The sequence below is a fragment of the Pocillopora verrucosa genome, chromosome 8 (genome assembly GCF_036669915.1).
Source record: "Pocillopora verrucosa isolate sample1 chromosome 8, ASM3666991v2, whole genome shotgun sequence".
Classification (NCBI taxonomy): domain Eukaryota; kingdom Metazoa; phylum Cnidaria; class Anthozoa; order Scleractinia; family Pocilloporidae; genus Pocillopora; species Pocillopora verrucosa.
Window position 1 is genome coordinate 18251075 of NC_089319.1, and position 24688 is coordinate 18275762.

Consider the following 24688-nt stretch of genomic DNA (forward strand, 5'->3'; position numbering starts at 1 on the left):
AATTTACAAGGAAATGTTTAGCAGCTAGAGGAGAGAATTAACAATCAGATCTTGGGAGTTACAGGGTTAACCCCAAAAGGTTTGAGTAGTTGTAAAGGCATAACTGGTCAGTTCCTCCTCAGCTAAGAAGAATACTGATTTGATGTGAGAAACATAGCAGGCCCTTAAATTAAAAATGTTACTGGTGAAGACTAACACTTGTAAAGATGAAGTTCCACGTCCTTTGCAACACTAATTTAGTTATACCTTTCAGGTTTCCAATATTCATCGTGGTAACTGTTCAAGTATAGCTGTGAGCCGTGATGGAAAATATCTGGCCACTGCTGGAGACAAAGTTGTAAAGATTTGGGATTATCATATGCGACTGGACATTAACTTTCAGGTAGTTCCAATTGGTTGGAAAGAAACCTCACATACAGCTAAAATTTTGGGATTGGGTTGAAATCTTGCATGTTTAGTACTTTTCCTTGTCATCAAGGGATGAAGAAAAGATCCTTGATTGGCTGGGAAACCTTGACTCATCATACAGAAAAGTTTGCATATTTCATGATCTCTGTATCATTCCAACTTCAACAGGAAATCACAATCAAAAGTCTTTTTTTCGATTTTTTAAATAGGTCTTTATTGGCCATTCAGATCACATTCAGCAAGTTGCTTTCACTCCAGATAATCTTGGGCTAATTAGTGTAGGAGAGGCCATTTTGTTATGGGATTTTCATGGAAGAGTGAGGCAGATACAAGTGAATGGGTAAGTTTTTTTCCATCAAAAAGCAGGATAATTATTTGTATATTGGCAAACATAATACATATGAATAAGAACAGTTTTTAAATCCTCTTGCCTGGAATTTGAAAACAGTGTCAAACAGTTTTTATGATAACACCAGCATGAATTACCTTGAATGAATATATATTTTTTTCTAATTATTTCAGTTGATACTAGTATGTAACCTTAGGGTCATGCAAAACATTGTGGGTCTTCCATGTTCATTTATGTTGTACAATAGATTTCCTCAGAATATTAAAACTCATTCAAATTGGATGAATTGCATGTTAATTATGGTAACGATTACTGATTTGGTGATTACCTTCCAGAGGACGCAACCCACAGAAAAGTTACATTCCTGAACTAGCAGGTATTGTTGAATGACATCCTTATAAATATTTCCCAAGAAAAAAAGTAAGACATACCTTAAGACTAACCAATTAAACTGTCCTTATTTTTGTCATATGTAAGCAGAAAAAAGTGTGAAAATCACTCCTGAAAGACCATATAGTCCACCAAATGGTCATCCTAACACAGTCATCCCAAGAAAATCAGTTCCAGTACCAACTAAATATGAACCTCCTCAGTTTGACATCAGCCCAATTCCTGCTGATGTGCATGACAGCGAAAATGTTCGTGGTACCCTTGATAGAGTGCTGCAGAGTGAAGTTCATGATAGTTACTCTTCAGAGAAAAGTAAAAGCCCCCAAAAACAAGTTTTGCTCAACACTGGTGAATCTGTAAGAATGAAGTTTTCATTTACAATTTTCTTATTTTAAATTAAATTACTTGTTGATTTGTTTTTTTTGTTGTTGCTCTGTACTGTGTGTATCATTGGTGAAATGACTCACTCACCCCATGTTTTGCATCACATTGTTTCCTAGGGCTCCCCCGTCAAGACTAAATCTCCTGCCAGAAGATTGAACTTCAATGTTCCCCAACCGGGTGGATCAAGAGTAGTAAACAGTGATGACCATCCTGTCCCTAAGGTCACTAGACACTACAGGTGCCGTGCAAGGACTTCCTCCTTGGCCGACCGCAGATACACAGCTCCTCCAAACCAAGCAGGACTCCAGCTAAAATCTGTTCTTGGATACAATGGGAATGGAAGGAAGAATTTGGTGTGGAAATATGACACAGGTATTTTTACAGTGAGATAATAGACAAACTTCATAAACTGGTTATTATATTATAAAATTTATGTTTAGCCTGAAGATTTTCACTATCTTCTTTTCAATTTTTTTTTTTCAATATGAAATATCAAAGGAAGATTCAAGATACAACATGGAGTCTGGAGAAATAGGAAGAATGTCTAGAACATTAATTTTTCTACTTTTCTCTCAATAAATGATCTTTGGTGTAAATGAAAATAGTTTTGCACTATCTGTAAAATATTGGCACAAATAAAGTACATTGTTAGTTAATCAGCAGCAAAAGGTTTTTAAGACTGGATAATACCCTCCAGTTGTTAACTTTTTTGGTTACTCATCACCAGTTACCTTAGTCATGTATTGAAATGTTTAGGGGGAATGTAAAAAGTTAATATTACCTTTGACAACTTAGAGTTTCAAAGCATGTTAAATCGATGATGTCATTTTTACCATACTGCTGAATTAAGTTGAGTCACTTATTAAATAAATGTTCTTTTGCTCTCTATTGAGGCCTCTTTGCCTACACCAGTGGATGTCTTGTGGTCATAGAGGACCTTCATTCTGGTACTCAAAGGCACCTTATGGGGCACACAGAAGAGATCTCCACATTAGCCCTACAGCATGATGGTCTGATGCTGGCCTCAGCCTCTGGGCCTTCTGATACAGTAGCCAGTCAGATCCTCTTGTGGAACCTACCAGATGGAGTTTGTCAAAAGGTATGCTTCTTGCGTTTACTTTGATGCACATGCTTGCACTGCATAAATAATCAATGCAGTTGGTGAGCACAGGGGCTGTTGGTAAGAATGTAACTGTGTAGTATTTATCTCTCACATGGTCATTTACATATAGCAGAGTCAGATTTCATAGCCTTACACAAACATCATACCTAGAGAGTGTTATTGTATTTAATAACTGATATTTTTACTAGTTTTATTGACTCAAGCATTCTTGTGAACCATTACCAAACTTGCAAATGCCTTCTTGTAAACCTCCACATCCCCTCTTTTTCCTTTAGTGTTTTTCTACTGTTGTGTAGTAAGAGGCATTGTATGGGTAAATTGCATAAGAACACAAATGAATGAGACTGTTGCCATTGTTTAACCTGAGCTCTGGACTGCTCCCTAATCTCTGTCCCATCATGTTGCTCCTGTCCTGTCTCTTCAATTCTTTTTTCTTTTCTTTTTTTTTTTTTTTTTTTTTTTTTTTTTTTTTTTTTTTTTTTTAATTAATCTCCTTATTACAAGTCATTTTCTTTCAGGTTCTAACCCACCATGAACATGAGATAGTCTGTCTAGCATATTCCCGTGATGACAGATTCCTTGTGTCAGTGGGTGATTACAGGGAGTGTTCTGTTGTGGTTTGGAGCACAAGAGACTTGGTAGTCCTTGCCTCCTCTTTTGCCAGGCATCCAGTTCATGACATCATGTGGGATCCATACACTGCTAATGAATTTTGCTCCGTGGGTCAAGATGGCTCTGTGTTGTTTTGGTTACTGGATGAGACTGGTGATCAGATGACACTCAATGTACGTAAACACTAGCTTAACTTTTTTAAAATACAACTGAAAATCAATAACCTTGGATTAGAGCTTGAAGGGGGTTTGTAATCAGATGTGTAACATTTCCCTCAGACAACCAGCTATCAATAATAACTTTTCCCCCTTCCCTACCAAACAATTATTACAGCCTATTTTGTAATGTGATCAGCCCAAACACTGTATCCCCCCATGCCCAACAGCAGCACTCATACAAGTCAAGGATAAGGGAAAGAGCTTTTTAAATGAGAAACCAAAGTCTTTTCAGAGCAACTAATAGTTCTTCAATATTGTTTAGGTTCATGAGCCAGAGGTTCCAGATGAACTTACACAGTCCAAGAAAGTTGTAAGTTTATTTCATTAATTTTTGCTTTTGTTTGTCTTCTCAGAAGTATGAGTTTTTCTAAGGCCATGAAACAACCTGTAGGGTAGTTTTCCCCTTTTTTAATCTCCCAAATGGTCTTAGGGCTTTATTTGGCTATCGTGATTTCTTTCTTTCATATCAGTTTTATTACTTTTGAAGAGTTCTAATAGTACTGTAAGGCAACCTGCTGTGAAAAGGATCATAAAGAACATACTACAATGCACAATAAGTGAATCCTTTACAAGAACTAAGTTAATTTTCTTCACAGAGAGATGAGTATTATGATTTCACAGCTGTTTGGTATGCAGGAGACAGTACTATGTATGCTGCTACAAGCTCAGGTATTTAAACACCCAGCAGTGATTTGCTAGTCTAAACAATATACACCTGTCGAAGTTGTAATGCATAGTACTTTCTTGTCACCTCTGACAGCACAACTACTTCATTGTGCAATAACTGTTCTTCAATTGACTTATTTAGACTTTATGAAGCCAAGTTAGAGGGATTACTTTTTTTTTTCTTCAGGTTTGAACGAAGTACTTCTACCCTTTGTCTCTTAACCCTTAAACTCTCCTAAGTGATCGATATGTAACTTCTCCCTATAATATACTTACAATATCCCCCAAACAGGCATTAAGAATATTCCAACTAATTGAGTAGAAGTTGTTATCTTGATCCAACACCAAATTCTTGTAACTTATTTACAAGGAAATATGTATGTTGGGTGTTAAGAAGAAGCAGGAACTGAATCTCCTGTGGTCCCCTCTGAGCTCTGCCACAGCCCACTGTTCTGGTCTGAGTCATTATTTGCCATGTGCACATCTGAGTTCTTGACCAATTAACCCTGTACACCCCAGCATCTGAATGCATATTCTCCACACTGCTCCCTATACGTTTCCTGTAGTTCCTGTAGTACTGACCAAGATAATTTGTTTGATGCTCAAAATACTCTTTTGTTGCTTATCATTCCCTTTATCCTTGTGACGTAATAGTTTGACTCAGGGATGATATTGTATTGAGAAATTAGAAGCTAGTTACTCTTTGGAGTTGAAGGGTTATTTAAAAAAACATTAGAGGAGGCAATAGGTAAAATGTGTCTCTTTTTTTAACAGGAATGTTGTCTGCCTGGGACACCAGGCAGAACAAGTGCTTCATTCACTGGGAAGGAGACTCTGCTGAAATTGGTATGCAGGTGTAGTAGAATTTAGAAAAAGGCATTGGAGAAATCTAGCCTTCAATGGAATGGATGACTGTAAACATGACAAATGTCACATGGGCTTTGATGTTTTGGCGAGGTCCCTGAGAGATGGCGGAAATACTAGATACAATGAGCAAACACAGAACACTGCTATAAATCAATTACAACCAAAATTGCTTACTGCATACCATATATTGTACATGCAGTGGTACATTTCTGACTTTTAAAAACATGATTAAATTTTTGTAGGTATGCTTATGGGATATGGCGGTACTCTTATTGCTGGCAGTGCCTCAGGGAATCTCAGATTGTGGTCCGTTGTAGGAGTGAGTGAGATGCGACTTCCTGGAGATGCCACTAGGTACAATAAACCACAATGAAAAGCTCACAGCTAACACAGACAATATTTAATTTTATGCCTGATTCCAGTAGCTTTCCTGTACTTCAGTCATGGAAAGTTCTCTCAAATGCCCAGTTTCCATCACATTTAACAATTATTACCACCCAAGTGAAAAAGAGAATTTTATTAATCTGTACTTTTTTTAGATTATCCAGCAATGGTTTGGTTATGGAAGACGAAATGACACTTGATGGAGCCATTATTTCTGCATCATTTGATGAAGCATTGGAAACTGTGAGTTTCATTCTTTTCTTGCACCTCTTGTTGATTTTGTGTCACTGTACTATACAATCATTACTACATTAACAGAATTAATGGAATTCATGTTGTGTTATTTTTAAAAGGGCATTATTGGTACATCATCAGGTACATTATGGTATGTCAACTGGGATGAAAGAACCAGTATCAGGTTGGTCAGTGGCCATGCACAGAAGGTGAGTATTGCTTCTTTGAAGGATTTATAGGAAGTCCTACACTCAATGTTGATCATTCATTCTTCCTGATAGTTTGGTTTACGATTGCTAAGTTAACCAGTTTGATGGTTTAGCATGATAGTGTAACCTTGTCTTTTCAGTTTTGAAGCATGATGTAGTGATTGGCTGAGTATAGAATGTTATAGTTTGATTTAACCATCAGAAAGAACACTAAAATCCTACAAACTCAACTACTTTATTAAACTTCGAGTGATATCCTTAACAAGGAAACAGTTATTATCCTCTATAAACTTGCTTAAGCCTACCACAGTCTATATCTTAGCTCACCACTGACACAAACTCACAATTTTCTCCAAAGTTCCTTGAAATGAACAATCTTCCACAGTAGATCTCTCTCAGTCTATCTATCCAGAAATTCAGCCCCTCCTAACAACAACAATAACAACAACAACAACTACTACCACATGAGTGCCAGTCCATGTATACATTTACAAAGTACTCTAGAACATTCAGGAATCTTACAACACAACTGTTTTGGTAGTTTTACATCATAACTACATGACCTATTAGAATATTCTAGAAAGTTCCATGGTATGCATGTCAGCATGACTAGGCATGCCATAAATTTCTAGAAACTTATCTTTTCAGATATTATCCATAACAAGAAACATATTAGTGCTGATACCTAATTAAAACAATTTTCAATGATGATTCATCATTTTTCCTGTTTGTAGATTAATGACTTACTCTTCAGTGGTCCAGATGACCAGTACTTTGCAACATGTAGCACTGATGGAATCTTACATCTCTGGAGCAAGGATAACTTGGAACATCTTCAGTTTCAAGTTCTTGGACAGGTATAATTCTGCAGATTATTTGTTGGTTTCATTGGTGATAATAATAACCCATCATATTTTAACTGGCATGTTATTGATTTAAATTGTTTATGGGATTAAAATTTTCCTCAACTGAGACTGTTGGAATATGTAAGTAAGAGTCCCCATTTGATACCAAACTCTGCTTGTATAGTTGTCAATTCTCAGACATCATCTGTTTCAAGAAGGGAACAGTTTTCAGAGATCAAAGCTTTTGGAAAACTTTGAGCTTCATGGTGATATTCCCCAATTAATTTTATCCCAAATTTCAAGCCTTGTGTCCGTTAAAGTGGGAAAGCATTTTGCTCCTTTTGAAAAAGGAGAGGCAAACTTGGATGTTCAGGAAGTCAAACTGGAGAACATACAGAAAAGAAGCATGTATCTTGATGAAAGTAGAAAAAATAGCCTTAAATTTGTGGGTTTATCAACAACTAAATTTTTTCCAGAATTGCAACTGTGTATCCTTCAGTCCAGTACCAACTGCCACTCCCACTAAATCTGTCACAAACGAGGGACAGACTATCGCAACTGTCCACCCACAGCCTCAACCTGATGATGAGACTATTATTCACCCTTCACATTGTGCTGCTGGGTACAGTGATGGAACTATCAGAATATTTGATTTGGGTAAAGTGGAAATGGTTATGAAAATGCAGCCTCATGCTGCTGCAGTGACAGCAATAGCATTCTCATCTTTCGGTAAGAGTATACGTCATATGTTGGTGCAGTTTTTCACCAAAAATATTTTTGTGTTTCTTCTGGTTTCTAGATTTACACTAAAAAACAAGTTTACAAATCATGTGGCTCTTCTCTTGAGCTTCAAGATGGTCAGAGTGTCTGGGATACATTGTGGAAGGGTTTAATGTTACTTCTTTCACAAAAAACAAAGAAGACAGCAAAATACTATGCTGAATTATGCATGTAACTTCATTAACCTTTAACACACTGTAATACATGTATAACTGTTACAGGAAGAGTGATTATCAGTGGTGCTGAAGATGGTTTGCTGGCTATCAGTAGTCCCTCAACAGGGTTGACAGTGAGACTTCTGAATGATCACAAGGGTGCACCAATCACATGTATTCACATCTCATCTATCAAGGTCAACTGAAGTTTCCTAGAGTTTTCTTATGAACATTGCTGCATTGTTACATGCATTTTGCATTATACCTGTTGAAATGCCACTCATAATTGGACTGTAAGCTACAGTGTAACTTTTTCTTTGAAGACTAAATTATCTTAAGTTATAATTCAAGATTCCATAGGAAAATTCAACAACGGACGATGAATTCCATGCTAAATTTAAAAAAATTGAATATCTTTTTCATTGCTTCACAATTCAGTCAATGATGGCTTTCATCTTGCAAGTTAGCATGCATGCAGTTCTTTCGTTAAGTAGTGATTTTTTATATAATTTAGCCTTAAAGTTAGGTTTTTTTACATGTTTCTTACAATTATTAAATAATATAAGAGAGTTAACATTACATTGTTAAATATCTTGGTAACTCTTCTTTACACCACCACAGGATCAACAGTACCCAATGTCATCCCCATTGCTGTGGCTAGCAGCAAGTGCTGATCGCCGCGTCAGTATCTGGAGTGCTGACTGGTCCAAAGACTTCTGTGAATTAGTAGACTGGCTGACATTTCCTGCCCCACCCTTTGGACCTGATGGACAAGCTCTTAGGAGAGGGGACCCTGTATGTCACATAGAAATATATTAAGAATATTTGACATGTTTTTGGTGTTAATCTCATACTTGATGTTAGCATGGTTGTTAGACTAGTTTAATTTATTATGAACTTGAAGGGCTCCTTGTAACAGTGTAACAGTAATGTAATGGTTACTTTGCACAATGCCCACAATGTAAGAGGATGATGTGTCTTGAAGTCTTGCCATTCAGCTGAGAGTGGTCTTTACAAGGGTTGCTGTCAGTAGTTAAGAGATTGAGAGTCATTATCAGTCCCTTCACTCTGATGTTTACTTTGGCTCACATTGTTGAAACCCTATAGTCACTGCCACCAGCAGCAGGGCATGTCAGTACTTCCCTATCCCAAATGATTAGACTGAGTTTAAATTATAAACTTTAGGTCTTGACCAGTGGGCAAAATAATACCATTGCGAGAATCAATAACTGTATAAAACTGTTTGCTGTGACTTCATCATGCTATAAGTTAGAGAGTGACATTACTTGTCATGAAGCTTATTTGTTGATGAATATCACCTAAAACAGGCCCACTTCTCACAGCTGCCTCCAAGCCTGGCCCAATTCTCTCCTACAGACCCTGACATTGTTGTTTACACTGGCTATGGCATGCAGAAAGCTGTTCAGTTCTACAGTCTGGCTCAGAAAAAGGTACCATCATTCCAGTACCATAAGAATTCCCCTTTGCACTATACTTTAATAAAATTGAAAATTTCCAAACTCAAAATGTAGCATCTTCCTCACTCTATTGGTTCTGTTATCAACACAAATTAGGAGACTCTGGATAATTCTCCCTTTTTTTTGTTTGTTTTTTGTTTGTTTTTTTTTTCTTAATTACAAAGACAAAATAGAAAATGTTGTATGTAAAATATTTTTTTAGCAGCTCGACCCTCATTTCTCCCCTGTCTTGACTCATCTTCAATGTATATAACTATGATGTCATGCAATCCCACTTCAACCAATGGTGCACTGTCCCATGTTTGCAGAATAGAGTAATATTTCCAATATTGCAGAAAGGTCACTTGCAAGAACCAAACTTCAATATGTTAATTTTCAATATTAACATGAAGACCTTGGCATGAGGCCCTGGGTAGCAAACAACAGAATTTACTGGTTTTATTCCCCACAGCCTTGTTGTGAGAGTTGATGTTAAATGCTAAAATGTATATATCTAAATCAGGAAGTTTGCATGTTCACTTGTTATTTACTATCTGTACAATTAAACTATTCATAAAGACTACTGTGGTTGTGGGGTGCCTATTCTAATGGCTGCCTTCAGTTTTCAGACTTGTTTTGCTGTGAGGGGTCAACTTTTTCGCATCCTAATATATGTCTCTTTTCAGGTTGTACGTACTGCAGCACTCACTCAGTGGGTGACCTCCATGGATATATCACCCATGGGACATCTCATTGCTTTTGCAACAGAAGGTAGTCTGGTGTTACAATATATTTTATTTTTTTGCTTGAAAGGCATTGTGGTAAAATTTAGTTGAAACCCACAGCACAAGTCTGAGCTCAAGCAAAACTCTACACACCTGGAAATTAAATCTAACAAAACCTTTGATGTGAGTCAAATTTACTTTTACATATCTTTGTGCAATATCCAAGCAATACCATTTTCAGAATGAAAAGGTTTGTAAACCACGCAATGCAAAATTGTAACTCCCTGTATAAGGGAACCCAACCTTGTCCCTCTTGTAGAAGAACACAAAAAAGTTTTTAAATCAAAAGCTGAAGTAGTATCTCTTGTAGTATCTCAATTGTTTTATAATCAATAAGAACCCTTACGATGAGAATCTATTTTGCTCTACTTACAGAGCGATTAGTCAAACTGATGGACTACAATGAGGGAAGCTTTCAGGATTTCATGGGACACTGTGATGGTGTGAGCAATGTTAGGTTTGCCCCATCTGGGGAACTACTGTGTTCAACAAGCCAGTCAGAAATTTTGATGTGGAATGTCAGGGCTGAACTTGATTAGGTTGCATGAACCAGTATTGGGGTTCCTATAACAGCACATTTCCATACTTGGAGGATGAATTGAGAAGATAGTACAGTACAACAAGATCTAGCCTGTTTGACTGGAGAGGAAGGAGAGGGTAGAGTGAAATTTGTGTGCAAAGTGTAACTATTTGGGGAACAGGATGATCCCACTGAATCTGACCTAAACATCCAGCAAATGATAGAAATTTCATTGGAAAACAAATGCATAATGTCCCAAAAACAACAGCAAAACAGTAGCATAGTGAAAAGTAAAGTAACATGAAAACTCTCAAGACATATTGCTCTCAAAAAAGCAACACTTATTTTATATACACAAAATCATACACATCACAACACTCACAAACTTAAAAGTAACATGTTACAAGTGAGCATATTCCACCAATATGTATATCATGGTGGTCAAGTAACTCTCTTGAGAAATTCCTCTGTAAATGAAGAGGGTAAAAATCTGAGTCTCCTGAAAAGCCATGAAATGTTTTAAAAGAATAGAAAATTTTATTGTATTGATGTAAATTCTTTCTGGAAATGGTTTGAAACCTGAATCTGTTGTCTTTGTGGCCCAATGTGGTAAATAGCCTCAAAGGCTCTCTCTTAAAAGTGATTGCATAGTCTGTAAACGACATGACTTCTAGAGAGGGTCACATGTTTATGGAGTGTTGTACGTACTAGTTGCATACAGTCCTGTTGTAAATATCACAGAAACAACGTGTGAATATAATTTGTTAATATTTTGTGATTAATTGTGGCAGACTTTTTTACACAGCAGTTTACATGCTTACCAGGATTGGTTATTTTGTATGCAATAATACCACTGATAAGTGTGTGGATGTAAAATGCATTTGATCTCAACAACCCAAGGATCCACAAACTGTCTCCATAAATTCCAGTGTTACACTCACTGTCAGTAGTAGCATTAAACTGAAAGTCTTTTTCCTTGCAGATCACACAATAATAATTCACTTTTCCTTTAAAATTCCCACAAGTAGTACTGATTTTACTTCAACTGTCCATGTGTGTTTTGTGTCCAAAGGACAGCTGTTTGAATTGAATATATTCACTATGTAATAACCATTATACTGTATTTCATAGAGTGAGTGCCCAAGTGCTTAATTAATTCTCAGCTAAAAGAAGGGGCACTTGTTTGAATGAGGGTGTTGAATTGAGGGTGCTTGTTAAGAAACTCTTAACCTGTAGTGATTCAGCTGTAGTTGAAGCTTAAAAAGTTATAAACAGGGTGGCACTAGAAACGGGTTTTTCTTCTGTTCCTACTATTTAAGAAAGTGGGAGAGGAGGGGGTGCTTGTTTGATGTATCTGCTCAGGGGGTGAGCACTTTTTAGAGCATAGGTGCTTATTCAAGGAAATATCGTAATCAGTTCTGTTTTCCAGTTCATGCTTGTGATACATATAAGTCATGTGGCTCATGTTTTCAATATTCTTTATCCTAATCAAACATTGCAGATTGTATTACAATACATAGCCAAATCTTTCTAGTGATAGACATGTTTATTTTCTAAACAATAATTACCAATTTAAATTAAGATCTTAAGGTCCACTTTCTAACATATCCTAGTTGTTGTCGTTAGCTAATTACCTTTCAATACATTTGCTTTGAACTAAATTACTATATAAGAATTTGAGACCAAGATAATCAACATCATATAACCTGAATAATCCAAAGGCTGTTAGCCTTCCTTGTAAATAAATGACAAAACAGGGGCTTCCTAATAGCTGTTATACATTCAAGTTGAGTACTGAAAAGTCATTTACTTAATATTGCACTTTATTCCACCAAAGCACTTCAGCTTTCAAATTTCTTTATATGCCTGAAGTTGCTGGTCTATTGTTCCTAATGTCAATATTTTGCAAACCCTAACTAAAATCATGGAGATTTATCATTTTTTAGTACACCAGCAGATATCTGTGATATAAGGTAGCTTATAAATTTGTGTCCCTTTTAGATCAGGGTGGTTGATCAGAATATCTCTAATCTTAGATTCAACTATTGTTCTCTTTTCTTTGCTGCTCTGACTGATTGCACTGATACACATGATCACAGACACTATCTTATCAATGTCTCCTTCCAGGTATGTTCTACAGCTAATGTCCCTTTCTACTGAGGTAACTTTGCCAGAGCCATTTAAACTTTCCATCCATTTTAGTTCTCTAGGATCAGGTGGCATATCTTTTTGTCTCACAAATGGATTGACTATATCTTGCATAGCTCTCACCCATGGAACAGAAAAATCTCTATGGTTCCAAATCATGCCGTACTTGCCTCCAGGTTTAAGAACACGACAAATCTCAGCAACAGACTTTTCACTGGCAAACCAGTGAAATGATTGTGCACAAATTATAACTGGAATGCTTTCATCTGGCAGAGCTGAAAGTTTAACACAAGACAAAGGAATAATTCAGACAAGAAATGTAGCACTGAAAAGGAGAATGCATGAGGGTGCAACTTTTGCCACTGTTTTCACCATGCTTTTGACTGGTTAAAACTGTGACATTTATCAAAACATTTATCCTCAACATACTCTTTCTAATAAGATGAGGTTGATACAGAAAAAATTGAAATAGTTATCACCATAAATTAAATTATATTTACAAATATTATGGCCTCTAAACAGACTCTCAAAACTTACTATATTTTCCAAAGTTGGAGCATTAAGAAATTGCCGGTTTTTCTTACGGGGTACATATTGCAAGATCACACTATCTAACCTGGTAGAGGTGTGTGGGGGGGGGGGGGGCAGTAGCATGTGACAGTTAAAAGGCAATCAATTATCTCGTATGATAGAACAAGCTGGTACGTGTATGTTCCAAACTGCAAGCGAAAAGCAAGTGGAAGATAATAAGATTTACAACCAAAGACCAGGCAGGAACAAAAACAAAACTAACACTGCCTAACCCCTTCTGAGGATGGATTACAAATTTGAAGACCTTTTCTCGTGTCAAACAAACTCTATAAAAAAAAAAAATTACGAAAGGTGTTTTTGGTATCATCTCGAGTGTGACAAAAAGAGAAAATTCAAAGTCCTCCCAAGGAATAGGGATAACGTGATTGATTTGACTCGCTGCTCTCCACATACAAAATTTAGTGTTCCGCATGTTAGAGATCAAAGTGTGTGCGTGCACAGGTGGCCCAAGCTCCAGTTCTTGCGAAATTATAAGAGCCTGTATGGGTATATTTACGACCGCTCTTAGGAATAAAGAGATAAGTCAAATTCTAAATAAAAAACAAGGGAGGGCTTCTCTTATGTAGTAAACCGAGAAATGGATAACTCGCTGCAATGGGTTCTTTTCAACATAATTTGTTAGAAGGTCAAGAGGGAGTCAAACATCATGATGGCGTGGATTGTGCCTCACCGATTTTCTCTGCCGGGAAGTGATGCACCTCGATTCCAGGGACAAGTTTTCGGAACGTGTCACACATCACCTCCTGAGAGTCACTGGCAATGACTTCCACGTTAGCTCTCTCTGCCTCTAATTCCTTAACCATAGCTCGCGTAAATTTTCCAGTTCCAGAGGCAATCTCTAAAAGTTTTATGGGCTCCTTCCTGTCCCAGGGTAGTACACCGACACGATTAAGGAGAAATCGAACAGATTCTTGAGTGTATTCTGGTCTTCCTTTTTCGTATAGTGACAAATCCGTGGTAAACTTTCGTAACCCACTACCGGCGTCCGCCATATTGAAAGAATACTTGATTTGCGAGAGACTGGAGGATAGATAATGGCAAATGAGGAACGTGGAACTGGGATGGAAACTCGAAATAAGGCGATCAAATGTCGTAGAACTGCTTTGAAAAAACTCCAATTTTTCACAGATCAGAGGGGCCTTTACATTCTCCTGATATATTTTAAATGTGGTTCAAGGTGCTAACAAGGAAGATTAGGCTACCTACATATCAGCAAAATTCATAATTGTCTCTTGCATCAAGTCATGCAAACCCTCATAGTGTCTCAGGGTAACATAACCATGCCAAACTCTCCTGTGCCACCCCTCCCAATGAAGTTTTGTAAACACAAAAGGTCAGCTATCGCAAATGTAAATGCTCATAACGTCAACAGGTCAACGCCTGCAGAGTTAAACAAAGTAAGTAAACCAAACAGTTTGCATGGTGTATATAGTTACACTTTTTTATTTTACCTAATAACTAACAAAAATAAGCATTAAGAACAGTTAATCAGGTGTTTGCTATCCAAACATCACCCATAACCATAAACTTTGCGTGTGCTTTCTGTTACAACAGATGTTCACCCAAGTGACTTCCATGCATATCCTATTTTAGAACACTTAATTTCTGGAATACTGTGTTCTAGTTGGCTGTAATTTTCCAGGTGAGAATTTTCAACCATGCAAAATAAGATTCACATCGGCCTAAGTGCTTGTTCTCTGAGATTGTGCACTCCCCTTTAAACCAAGCTATGGTTTGAGCAGTATTCTACAACCCACATATCACTGAGCTCACATTATTACTATGCCGCATTTAGCTGTTAAATAATGTCTGCCTGTCTATCTGTCTGCCTTTTCCCTCCTTGCAGTTTTAAGAGAAAAAAGAGAATCAGGTTTTCTTGAGTAGTAGTCCCTATCACTAACTGGCCCCCTTTACATCATTTTGAGTTTCTTGTGGGATTACCCATGAAGAAAATACTTTTTATCACTAGATTGACTTATTCCTTTTCTTTAAGTCTAAATCATCAAAAATATCCTGGCCAAAATTATTCTGTAAGTGTCAGGGAGAAAAAGAAGTCATATACATGATTTATATCATGTACCTTTAGTAACTTATCATTTAAAGTTATCATCTTTGGAATGTCTGTTATTTGTAAATATAGCATGATATAGAGACACAGCACCTTACACTAAACAATTTATTTTCCCGAGAATCTATGTTATTTGCTAACATGCAAATTAAGCAGATGGAGACAAGCTCCTTACACTTCACCATCTATTTTCCTTAGAATGACTCAACTGTCACAAATACTTCATATCATTGGCTTTTACAAATTAAATATCTACCAGAGGACCCCCCAGCATGAAACAGTGATCATTTATCAGAGAACTTACTTCTATTATGGCTAATGAATTACATTCCCTAATTTGATTATAAAGAAAACCAATGAATGGAGGAAACCTCCTGATCCACACAACAAAACCCACAACCTTCTGCCTTTGTTTTATATTTTCATAATCACAAAAACTTGCCTAATTGTTTAAATAGATAGGCTATGAAGTCATCTGATTGTCATTTCTCTTCTGAAATGGGTAGAAAGTGTTGGTAATAGTCTTTCGTTTTCTCTGTCATAATTTCCTGCATACATTCTGGTAATTCTGCTGAGAACACACCTGACAAGAAAGCACCGTAAGTGAGTTGTTTCACTTTGTTATAATTAACATCTAAACACCAAAGTGAGGGTGGCTTATGGTGGAACACCACTGGCCACTGACATTGAGGTGAAAAGTCACTTTAGTACAATGTGATATTAAAACAGTGAGTTAATATAGCACAAAAAGATGATTTTAACTCATTTAGTCATTGAAGGATTAAAATATTTTCAGGTGCAAATCCTACTCGACTTGCTTGGAGTTGAACAACAAAGGATATTTGGACTTTGAGTAGCCAATCAGAGCATGCCTTCAATGCTAACCACTGTTTTACTATATGCTAATTATCATTGATCCAATTTGAAAACATTTCTCTTGTGTCTTTTAATTGCTGGTCTGTGATTCATCTATGATAAATCACATCAACTATGTAAAATCTGAAGCTTTTAAGGAGAAAAAGTCATCCAAAGTAATAGGGTAAAACAAAGAAACTAACAGGCAAGTGTGAAAGAATACCCATAAAAAGTACTATGTTTGAGGAGATTAATGTTTGTGTTCAGTTATCAACAAACGTTCTCCAGGGTTTCTGATGAAAATCCCCTAACCCTTTAACTCCCAGGATCTGATTGTTAATTCTCCCCTCTAGCTACTACACATTTCCTTGTAAATTAGTTGCAAGAATTTGGTGTTAGATCAAGATAACAACTTCTACCTGATACATTTGAGTACTCTCATTACCTGTTTGCTAGATTGTGGATAGATATTTTAGGGAGAGGTTACATGTGAATCACTTCTGGGAGTTGAAGGGTTAAGGGCACAGACTAATCAAAGTGTTGGATGACATATGCAGGATTTTGTTACAATGAAGAAATAGGGGTGTGCACAATATGATTTGAACAATCAGTTGAATGTATTCTCTGAAGGAACTGTTGTTGTTGATCAAGGCTTAAGTTTTGTTAACCTGAGGAGAAGTAAGCATCAGAGTCAGGTGAGGAGGTGGTTCAGTTCAATTTAGTCATAATGGGAACTAAAGTTGTACAGAAAAATTGGTGACATACCTGGTGAGCCTGAATACAGAGTAAAAGGTGGAACAACAGTTTCAGGGGGGAGGACTGTGTTATCAGCTATAGCACAACAATCTTTTAATACACTTCGGCGACCCTTAAAAAGACATCAAACAGAGAAACGGTAATCCTTTACTTCAATAATTGCAATTATTATTTGTATTTCTTGGGCAGTTTTGATTTGATCCTTTAAAATAACTCCTCTAAAAAATAAGAGGAGCAGCATGATGTGAAATTTTGAATTCCACATTTTCTGTCCAAATTGAAAAATAATTCATCTCAAGACTTTATTGTTAGGTGTCATCCAAATATTCTTGAGAGAGGGACTAGTCCAGCAGATCATTAACATGTGGTAAAGGAAAATTTAAGGAATATAAATATGAGGACTTCAAATCTGTGGCTCAATCCTTCTTTTTTTCAGATGAAGAAATTTAGTACCAAGGTAATACAATGTTAGCTTAGGATGAAATATGATCTTGAAAAATGTGAATGCATTTCAACCCAACATATTCAAGACAAATTGCATACAGGCTGTAAGTTAATTAATGCATTTTAGAACTAGGTAGACATATAGACCAGTATTATTCAAAAGAAGATATTCTCATCAGAAGAAAGTTTAGCTAGTAGTAATTTAGTAATCTACTGTTTATAAGGTATACTTTAATTTTCAAACTTACAATTACACAGTTTTTTCCTATGTGGACATAAGAACCAACTTGAGCAGCATTGATGACACAATCCTCTTCAATAATAACATGGTCTCCAATATGGAGGGGAAAGAATGCAACTCTAAATACAAATCAGAAGAGAAGTACAACCAATTTAGTATTCTTGAGATATAACAGTATAGTTCTAGCACTTGAAAAGCAAGCCATTAAGTTGTAAAAAATTCCATCTTCCCTAGTAATTACTTAATAATAACTAATAATTAATAAGGCAGAAATGTTAAGAAATGTTAACCCTTTGACCTCTTCAAATGACCAGCATCTAATTTCTCCCTACAGAATCACCCCTGAATCACATATTAAGGTCAGGAGAATAAAGGAAATGATCACCTACTAAAGAAGCTCTTGATTGTTAAACAAGTTCTCCTTGTCAGTACTTTAGGAAATGTATAAAGAACAGTATAGAGAATATGCATACTGATGTTTGGGCAAAGAGGGTTAATAACAAAAAACAACACAAACCCTTTGCTGAATTTCTTAAATGGCGGCCTAATTACACTTCTTTTACTGATCACGCACTGTCTTCCGATTCTGACATTTGCAAGATCTCCACGTAAAATACAATCCGATTGAATGATTGTCTGAAAGAGGGATTAATATTGTTGATCAGTAAACAACTTTCAATGATATTTGATGACAGTGAATAACCACTCCGATTTCATAAGACCTACCTTTCCGTTTAAAACAATATTTTGACTCCCACAGAGAACTGACTGACGGCTTACTTTATTTCCTGATGCCTGAGTAACAAATAAACAAGTTTAACTCCTCGTGAAGAATGGAGAATGCCTCCAGATGGTTCATGCACACGCCTAAATTGAATCATGTAGGGTTTCAAATCAACGATCTGTTACACTTACAGTTTCTATATATTCTGCTTTGTTGTAATACACGTCTTTTTGCTCCATTTATCAGACCAAGTTTACGCTAACAAGGTTAGTTGGTATAATATGCTTGGTTCATATCCCTGTTACTTCGTGTACAGAAATGACCAGGCACTATTGTCGTGGAAGGCTGGGTTCTAAATGTGGCCCAATTGTCTAGGGAGGGTAGGGCTACTTTTCCTATGTACATTTTAATTATCCATAATTGCTTAGATTAAGAGGTTCTTTATTTTCTCAGATTCCTCATAGAAAATTTTCACTCTTTCTTACTGTTTAAAATTGGGTAAAATAAGTGAAAGGTCTAAATAAGTATCATGGTTTGAATATCAAGAATGGATTTCCCGTCTCCTCCCTAGTAGAGAATGTCTTTTGTTCATTTATCCTTATTCCTGGCGTCTCGATAGCTCGTGAACACGATTTGCAGCACTTTCTTTACCTTTATGGCCTGGAATCAACCTCCTCCGGGACACCAGCCTGGTTATAATCCAGCTTATGTACGTATTGTCAAATACTTTCTAAGTTCTTGCTTTTGCCACGAATTCTTCGAATGTTTTTGAAACATCGTTACATGTTAACATCTTCCGGAAGATAGGCTAGTGTATCTCGTTCTTGAGTAGTTAAAAAGCCGTTTCATTCTGTTATGTAACTGCTCTTGTGTTTATGCACTATAAGCAAACCTCGTTACCTGCATATCAGGTTATGTTAGTAAGTCTACTCCACGTTCATGGATTACTTAGATTGTAATCAAGTTGGCAGTTGATAACTCGAATGCATTCGTTCAGCTCAATCGATAGACAAATTGCTAACAAGACAATTTTCATCTCACACCAAGTTAGATTAAACTGTTTGCTATGTTTTCTGTTTATTTTGTGATTTCATTATTGACGCATATGAAAGATTGCTAAATGAAAGCTATCATAGTCGTCATTTGGCAGAAAGACTGACACATGGCTTTAAAGAAAACAGCCTTTTTCCGCTTGCATTATGTTTGGTGAAACTTGTTATTTTTGAGCCCTGTCACAAAAGGATGCAACAGCCCAGTAAATAAAATTTAATTGTAAGAAATGAGCAAAGTTGGATTCCTCTAAAACATGATGGATTTGGTTGTTGTCTTGTCAAAGGGAATGTCATGGATTTTTACCCTAGCATGTTGAAAATGAAACAAAAGTTTTACTAGCTGTCAAGGGGTAGTTTAGGGTAAGGTGCATTCATTTTACAGAAAAAGGCCTAACCAGAGGCTTTTGCCCTGTTATTGAAAAAAAAGGCTTAAAAACCCATCATCACCTTGAATACACTGTAAGATTAGCATGGTTGAAATTTTTTAGGAAATAAAAGCCAGTGAAAATGTTGTATTCAACAGATGTACCCCTTTAACTCAGAAGAAAAAGAAGACAAAGCTACTTATGAAAATGTTAAAAGAAGAATGCTCAGGGTGCAGGTTATTGTCTTAAGGCAGAAAATCTTGAATAGTTTTCTCTCTTTATTAAAACAGGGTGGGCAGTACAATTATGGTCAACCACAGGGATATCAACAGCAGAACCCATATGGTCCTCCACCTCCAGCATCACAGTATCCTCCTGGTTATCAAGGGGGGTGGGGAGGCCGTCCAGGTCCTCCTCCTGGGGTTGATCCAGTCCTCTGGGATTGGTTTCAGGTAAAGTAAACAAAACCTTTACTAAAGAAATACTTTGTTGGTACTCTCCTTTGATAGGATGTTATTCTGGGGTAGGTTCCTCCCTTCCAATTATCTGTATATGTTTCTTGGACAAGAGACCTATTTAGCTTGTATGTTTTGTTTACCCCTTTCCAGTCTTGCAATGATACTTTAAATGACTATTTATTTCAAATTTCCTGTTATTCATGTGTATTTATACAAAAGGTAAAGCTGGGAATTCCCTTGTGACCTGAAATGGATGAACAAAACATGCTAAGGAGGTCTACTCTGCAGTTATCTTGTATTGAGAGAGGCTCTGTAGAAGTTAAATTCCTTCTTTTAGAATCAAGACTCGAGTTCCAGTTTTCAAGGCTTGAAGAATTTATTGAGGATCTCGCCTGAAAATTTTGTAAAATGTGCTATAAAGTAGCCAACAACTACATCATTATATATGTTCATATCTGTTTGATTTTAAATGAATAATGACTTTTAAGCCTAATTTGGTTTCAGGCAGTTGATCAGGATAGATCTGGAAAAATAACTGCCAAAGAATTGCAGCAAGCTCTCTTAAACAACAACTGGTCGCAGTTTAATCCAGAAACTTGCCGACTAATGATTGGCATGTTTGACAAAGATCAGTAAGTACCTCTGTCTTGAATGCCACCCTGCCTGTGCACCTATTGTCAGAACTGTTGTCATAATACACAGCACCATTGTTTTGTTAGTTTCACTGACATATAAAACCAGTCTACCTGGAGAATTGGTGAAGCTGCTGATTTGAAGTCAGCTTTGTTTATTTGTCTTGAAGAGAACTACTCCACATAATGTTATAAAAAAATTTGTTAAACTTATGATACTGATCATCTTTTTCAATAAATGTGTGTAAAATTTACCTTTGTAGATCTGGCACAATTGACATTCATGAATTTTCAGCACTGTGGAAATACATCCAGCAGTGGAAACAATGTTTTGACAGGTAATGCTGAATCATTTATTAACTTGATAAGCAAGATATGGTACAGAAGTTTGTAAGATAATATATTGGTGTTTAAAATAAAATTTCAGTGAGCTCAATCACTGCTATTAATTTCCATAAACATATAAATGTGTGTGAAAATGAATTCAATTATGAGTTCAGGTTTTTAATACAGCTGTATCACTTTTCCTGCTCCAATTTTTAGGCTGCATATGTAATAAAAGAGTGGTGAATATATTTGATTTATATGGGGAAGGTGGATTTACAGAGATATGACTTAGTGGATATTTGTTAAGCAAAAAATGGTCTGTGTCTAAGTGAAAATAGGTTTGACTAGAAAACTTAAATGGTAGCAGCCAGAAATTTTTCAAGCTTTTAGGTAGGATTTAATAAGTGGTCCTCAGCAGGATGTTAGACATCATTCACATGTGATTTGTCATTGTGATAGCCATCCATTTGATAGATACATGAGATTTTACTGTTTTTAATTCTGAGCTTCTTTTAATTATGATAACCTTGTCAGTGTCTTGGAATTCTTATGGGTACAAAAACTACATGTTGATCTCAATTAAAAAAAATTTGTTAATATTAAGAATTCTCTTGATTATATATTCTGTAATCATTAAAGTTTCTCGTTTATTAATTCGCCAATAAAGCTTTGATCGTGACCGATCAGGAACAATTGATGCTAATGAACTTCAAACAGCCTTCACAAGCTTTGGATACAGATTGTAAGTTAATGAGTTTGCCAACTCTGAGTTACTTCAATTGTTATGTTATTTGGTTTGTCTTAGTGTATCTAAAACTCCTTTCAGTGACAATAACTTGGACCCAACTAGGACATGAACCTGGACTTCTTGACTCAGAGTCCACATTTTTTAACACTAGGCCACTGCATCCACTGTCAGGGTTATCCTTGACTCGTGCAGTTAAAACCTGTCAGAGACACTGGAAATGAATTCTGATAAATGTTTAGGTCTTCATCACTTCTAGTTTATTTTTCTTGATAACCTAAACAAGTGGTGCCCTCACAAAACCAACAAGCAGAAGCTATAGGAAAAGGCTGCTATATCTGAAAGTGGAGAAATAGTTGAAGGCACTAATTTGATTGTTTTTCTTTTTTTCAGATCACCAAGTTTCTGTAATCTGTGTGTGCGCAAATTTGATCGCTTGAATGTTCACACGATGAAGTTTGATGACTTCATTCAGTGTTGTGTTATGCTGAAATCTTTAACAGATGCTTTTAGGAAACATGATCATCAACAGACTGGCACAGTTACCATCAATTATGAACAGGTAAGAAAGTGATGGGTTGTAATTTGTTAAAGTTTTGACAAATCAGTCCTGTAGTGAAACAAGTTTTTTCTGAATTGTTTCACTTTAATTTTTCACCTTGGTATATTGTATAAGACCAGGTAGGAAAAGGAACGTGTAATGTGTGGGACTTTTGAGCAGCTGTAAAGAGCAGACCTGTCCTGTTCTGATTTATATGTTCAGCTGGAAAATGATAAACTTCATTTATCTATGAATTTGTTGTTGTTGTCGATATCTTCATTTGACTACCAGTTAAAAATAGGTAAGAAAATCATTAACTCTCTCACAAAGCACTTTTAAAGGTTCCCTGACATTTGAACCAGGATGGAAGCACTTTGCTTCCCAGGAAACATAATGAAGGCTTTGTCATTGGTTGTAATTGGGATTGTGATCTCCTTGAGTTAGCTTGAAAGTACTAAAGGGAGACTTTTGTATAGCCAGTGATTTGGGAAAAGGCCAAAATTTTTACAGAACTGCACCCTGTATGGTTTTCCAGTAATGCTTATGTTGGTTTTTGAAATTGCCCTATGTCTTATATCTAGGAAATTTGATTTCCATGAATTCTCATTCAACATTTTATTTCAGTTTCTAGAAATGGTGCTTGGGCACACTTTGAGTGGAACATAACAATGTTGATATGCTGTGTTGAACCTCTGACTCTCCAAGTAGTCCTCCAGGCAGTATGTCATCTTTTGAAGGGTTTCACTGGCTTGCACTTCAAAACTGCAAGCTAAAAGTACTAAACCTTACTTACTATAGGTACAATTAGAATATCATTTTAATAAATTGTGTAATCTTGGGTATGACATAAATGTTTTCCTTTTACAAAATCAGGGGAAGTGTTTAGGATGAACTGTATTTACCTGTAGGTTATTAAAATCTTTGTTGTCTGTTTCCCCAGTGTCTGCACTTGTTATGAATAAATGGGGGGAACTTCTGTTTTCTTTTGGATTTAAATTAGCTCTTCAAAAATAGAAAGACAGTGCAATTATATTTAGATTTTTTTTCATTGTCATTTGCTTAAGACATGCTTTTAAATGGGACAACCATAAAGTTTTTTTATAGGAGAGAGCTTTACAACAGCCTCTATAGCATATTTTATTGTATATTAGACCACATAATTTTAAGTTTACAAGCAATGTTACTCCTAGCAGTTTTTACAAGTTGTTTGTTAGCCCTTTGGTGTTAGCAATATTGATATTCTGTAGTATTAAGTGTTGTCTAGATAAGATATATTACACTGTTTCTGCAAGAATATGTTTTTGTTTTTCTGAGTTGGAGTAGACAGATTTGTCTAAAAGGCATTGTGTTGAGTGTCAAGTTTTTAAGTCAATCCATATTTTCTTCTCTGGGGCATCTTGAAGTGGTGACTGAAGTAGCCAGTAAAACAATACAAAGTAACCAGTGAGGTTGGTTGCCTGCTGCTTCTCATCAAGTAGAATTTTAGGTTTCATAGAAGCCTTCCTGATGAAGGAGTGGAAAATAACATTAGGTAGTACTTCTTATTTTATAGAAATTTTTCTGCTCAAATTACCAAAATTACTTATCCTTGAAGTGCATCAATTTAACATCTTACATGACTAAGTCATAAATTACTAGAGAGATTCTCATTTGCAGAATCTAATACTTTATTTGCAGGGTTCCTTCTTGGGTACTAGGGCTGGTCTGTAATTTATACATGGTGACAAGGTACATAATTTTGTACAGAATATTCATCACTGGCTGCCAAACTGAAAGATATGCAAAATGTCTCCCAAACATCCTGTTATGGCTGGTTATGCCAAGTTATCAATTGAGTTTTTTTCTCTTCCACAATCAGGCAGAGAGAGCTCTGTAAGTCCCACTAACCAGTCTACTTTAAGTTGTCTATTACCAAAAAAAATTACTTAGCAGTGAAACTATAGGTAGTCTTGCCCTGTATCAACCGTTTTATGTTAATAAATGTTCTTCTGAAAAAACCCGCTTTCTAGGAGTCTAGCTAGGGAGATTTTCCCTTTCATTATCACCCATATCTCCAACAAAATTCTGATTAGTTCAAAACTTTGCCAAAGATGTGCCTACAACTTGCTACAGCTGAAGATTGTAAGTTCAAATTTGAACCTCAAGGGTGTAAGACACTTCTGTTTGCAAGAGAACATAAGTACAATGCATAACAGTTTACCAATGTAGAATTCTTTAAGACTCCTAAGGAATTTTCATAAATTCTTTTCTTTCCCACCTGAAGCACCTTTGAGTCCAATCTTGCATGACCTAAATTTTTTAAACTGCAAATTAATGATTAAGGGGGAGGGTGTTTCAAATATGACCCCATACTCA

At 36.2% G+C, this 24688-nt stretch overlaps 4 protein-coding genes across 6 annotated transcripts in view; 2 read left to right on the forward strand and 2 right to left on the reverse strand.

The window, feature by feature from the left end:
• LOC131795470 (WD repeat-containing protein 90) overlaps positions 1–11367 on the forward strand; it is a 35363-nt gene extending 23996 nt beyond the window's left edge. The window contains exons 18-37 of one of the 3 annotated variants that reach the window (XM_059113046.2): positions 254–382; positions 618–748; positions 1093–1133; positions 1235–1503; positions 1648–1903; positions 2425–2630; positions 3173–3439; positions 3747–3794; positions 4081–4153; positions 4925–4996; positions 5260–5371; positions 5557–5644; positions 5755–5844; positions 6579–6701; positions 7166–7418; positions 7691–7821; positions 8246–8419; positions 8953–9075; positions 9768–9852; positions 10242–11367. In XM_059113046.2, coding sequence (XP_058969029.2) covers positions 254–382; positions 618–748; positions 1093–1133; positions 1235–1503; positions 1648–1903; positions 2425–2630; positions 3173–3439; positions 3747–3794; positions 4081–4153; positions 4925–4996; positions 5260–5371; positions 5557–5644; positions 5755–5844; positions 6579–6701; positions 7166–7418; positions 7691–7821; positions 8246–8419; positions 8953–9075; positions 9768–9852; positions 10242–10405 — 2835 coding nt within the window. In that variant the 3' untranslated portion in view covers positions 10406–11367. Of the gene's footprint in view, positions 1–253; positions 383–617; positions 749–1092; positions 1134–1234; positions 1504–1647; positions 1904–2424; positions 2631–3172; positions 3440–3746; positions 3795–4080; positions 4154–4924; positions 4997–5259; positions 5372–5556; positions 5645–5754; positions 5845–6578; positions 6702–7165; positions 7419–7690; positions 7822–8245; positions 8420–8952; positions 9076–9767; positions 9853–10241 lie in introns of those variants that run through there. The other 2 variants (XM_059113047.2, XR_009341044.2) reach the window with 2 other exon arrangements.
• Positions 11368–11854: 487 nt separating this feature from the next.
• LOC131795471 (uncharacterized) lies at positions 11855–14122 on the reverse strand. The gene is made up of 2 exons (XM_059113049.2): positions 13796–14122; positions 11855–12809 (listed from the first exon to the last, which is right to left on the reverse strand). The coding sequence occupies exons 1-2, from the start codon at positions 14115–14117 to the stop codon at positions 12322–12324; spliced, it is 810 nt and encodes a 269-aa protein (XP_058969032.2). The 5' UTR covers positions 14118–14122; the 3' UTR covers positions 11855–12321.
• A 425-nt stretch (positions 14123–14547) lies between these two features.
• Positions 14548–18536, reverse strand: LOC131795455 (dynactin subunit 5-like). Its single transcript, XM_059113027.2, has 6 exons — positions 18405–18536; positions 18216–18284; positions 18007–18125; positions 17497–17608; positions 16814–16916; positions 14548–15776 (listed from the first exon to the last, which is right to left on the reverse strand). The coding sequence occupies exons 1-6, from the start codon at positions 18450–18452 to the stop codon at positions 15676–15678; spliced, it is 552 nt and encodes a 183-aa protein (XP_058969010.1). The 5' UTR covers positions 18453–18536; the 3' UTR covers positions 14548–15675.
• Positions 18537–18650: 114 nt separating this feature from the next.
• On the forward strand, positions 18651–24380 carry LOC131795446 (programmed cell death protein 6). Its single transcript, XM_059113019.2, has 7 exons — positions 18651–18922; positions 19921–20082; positions 20593–20720; positions 20984–21058; positions 21715–21789; positions 22186–22354; positions 22958–24380. The coding sequence occupies exons 1-7, from the start codon at positions 18869–18871 to the stop codon at positions 22997–22999; spliced, it is 705 nt and encodes a 234-aa protein (XP_058969002.1). The 5' UTR covers positions 18651–18868; the 3' UTR covers positions 23000–24380.
• The last annotated feature ends 308 nt before the right edge of the window (positions 24381–24688 follow it).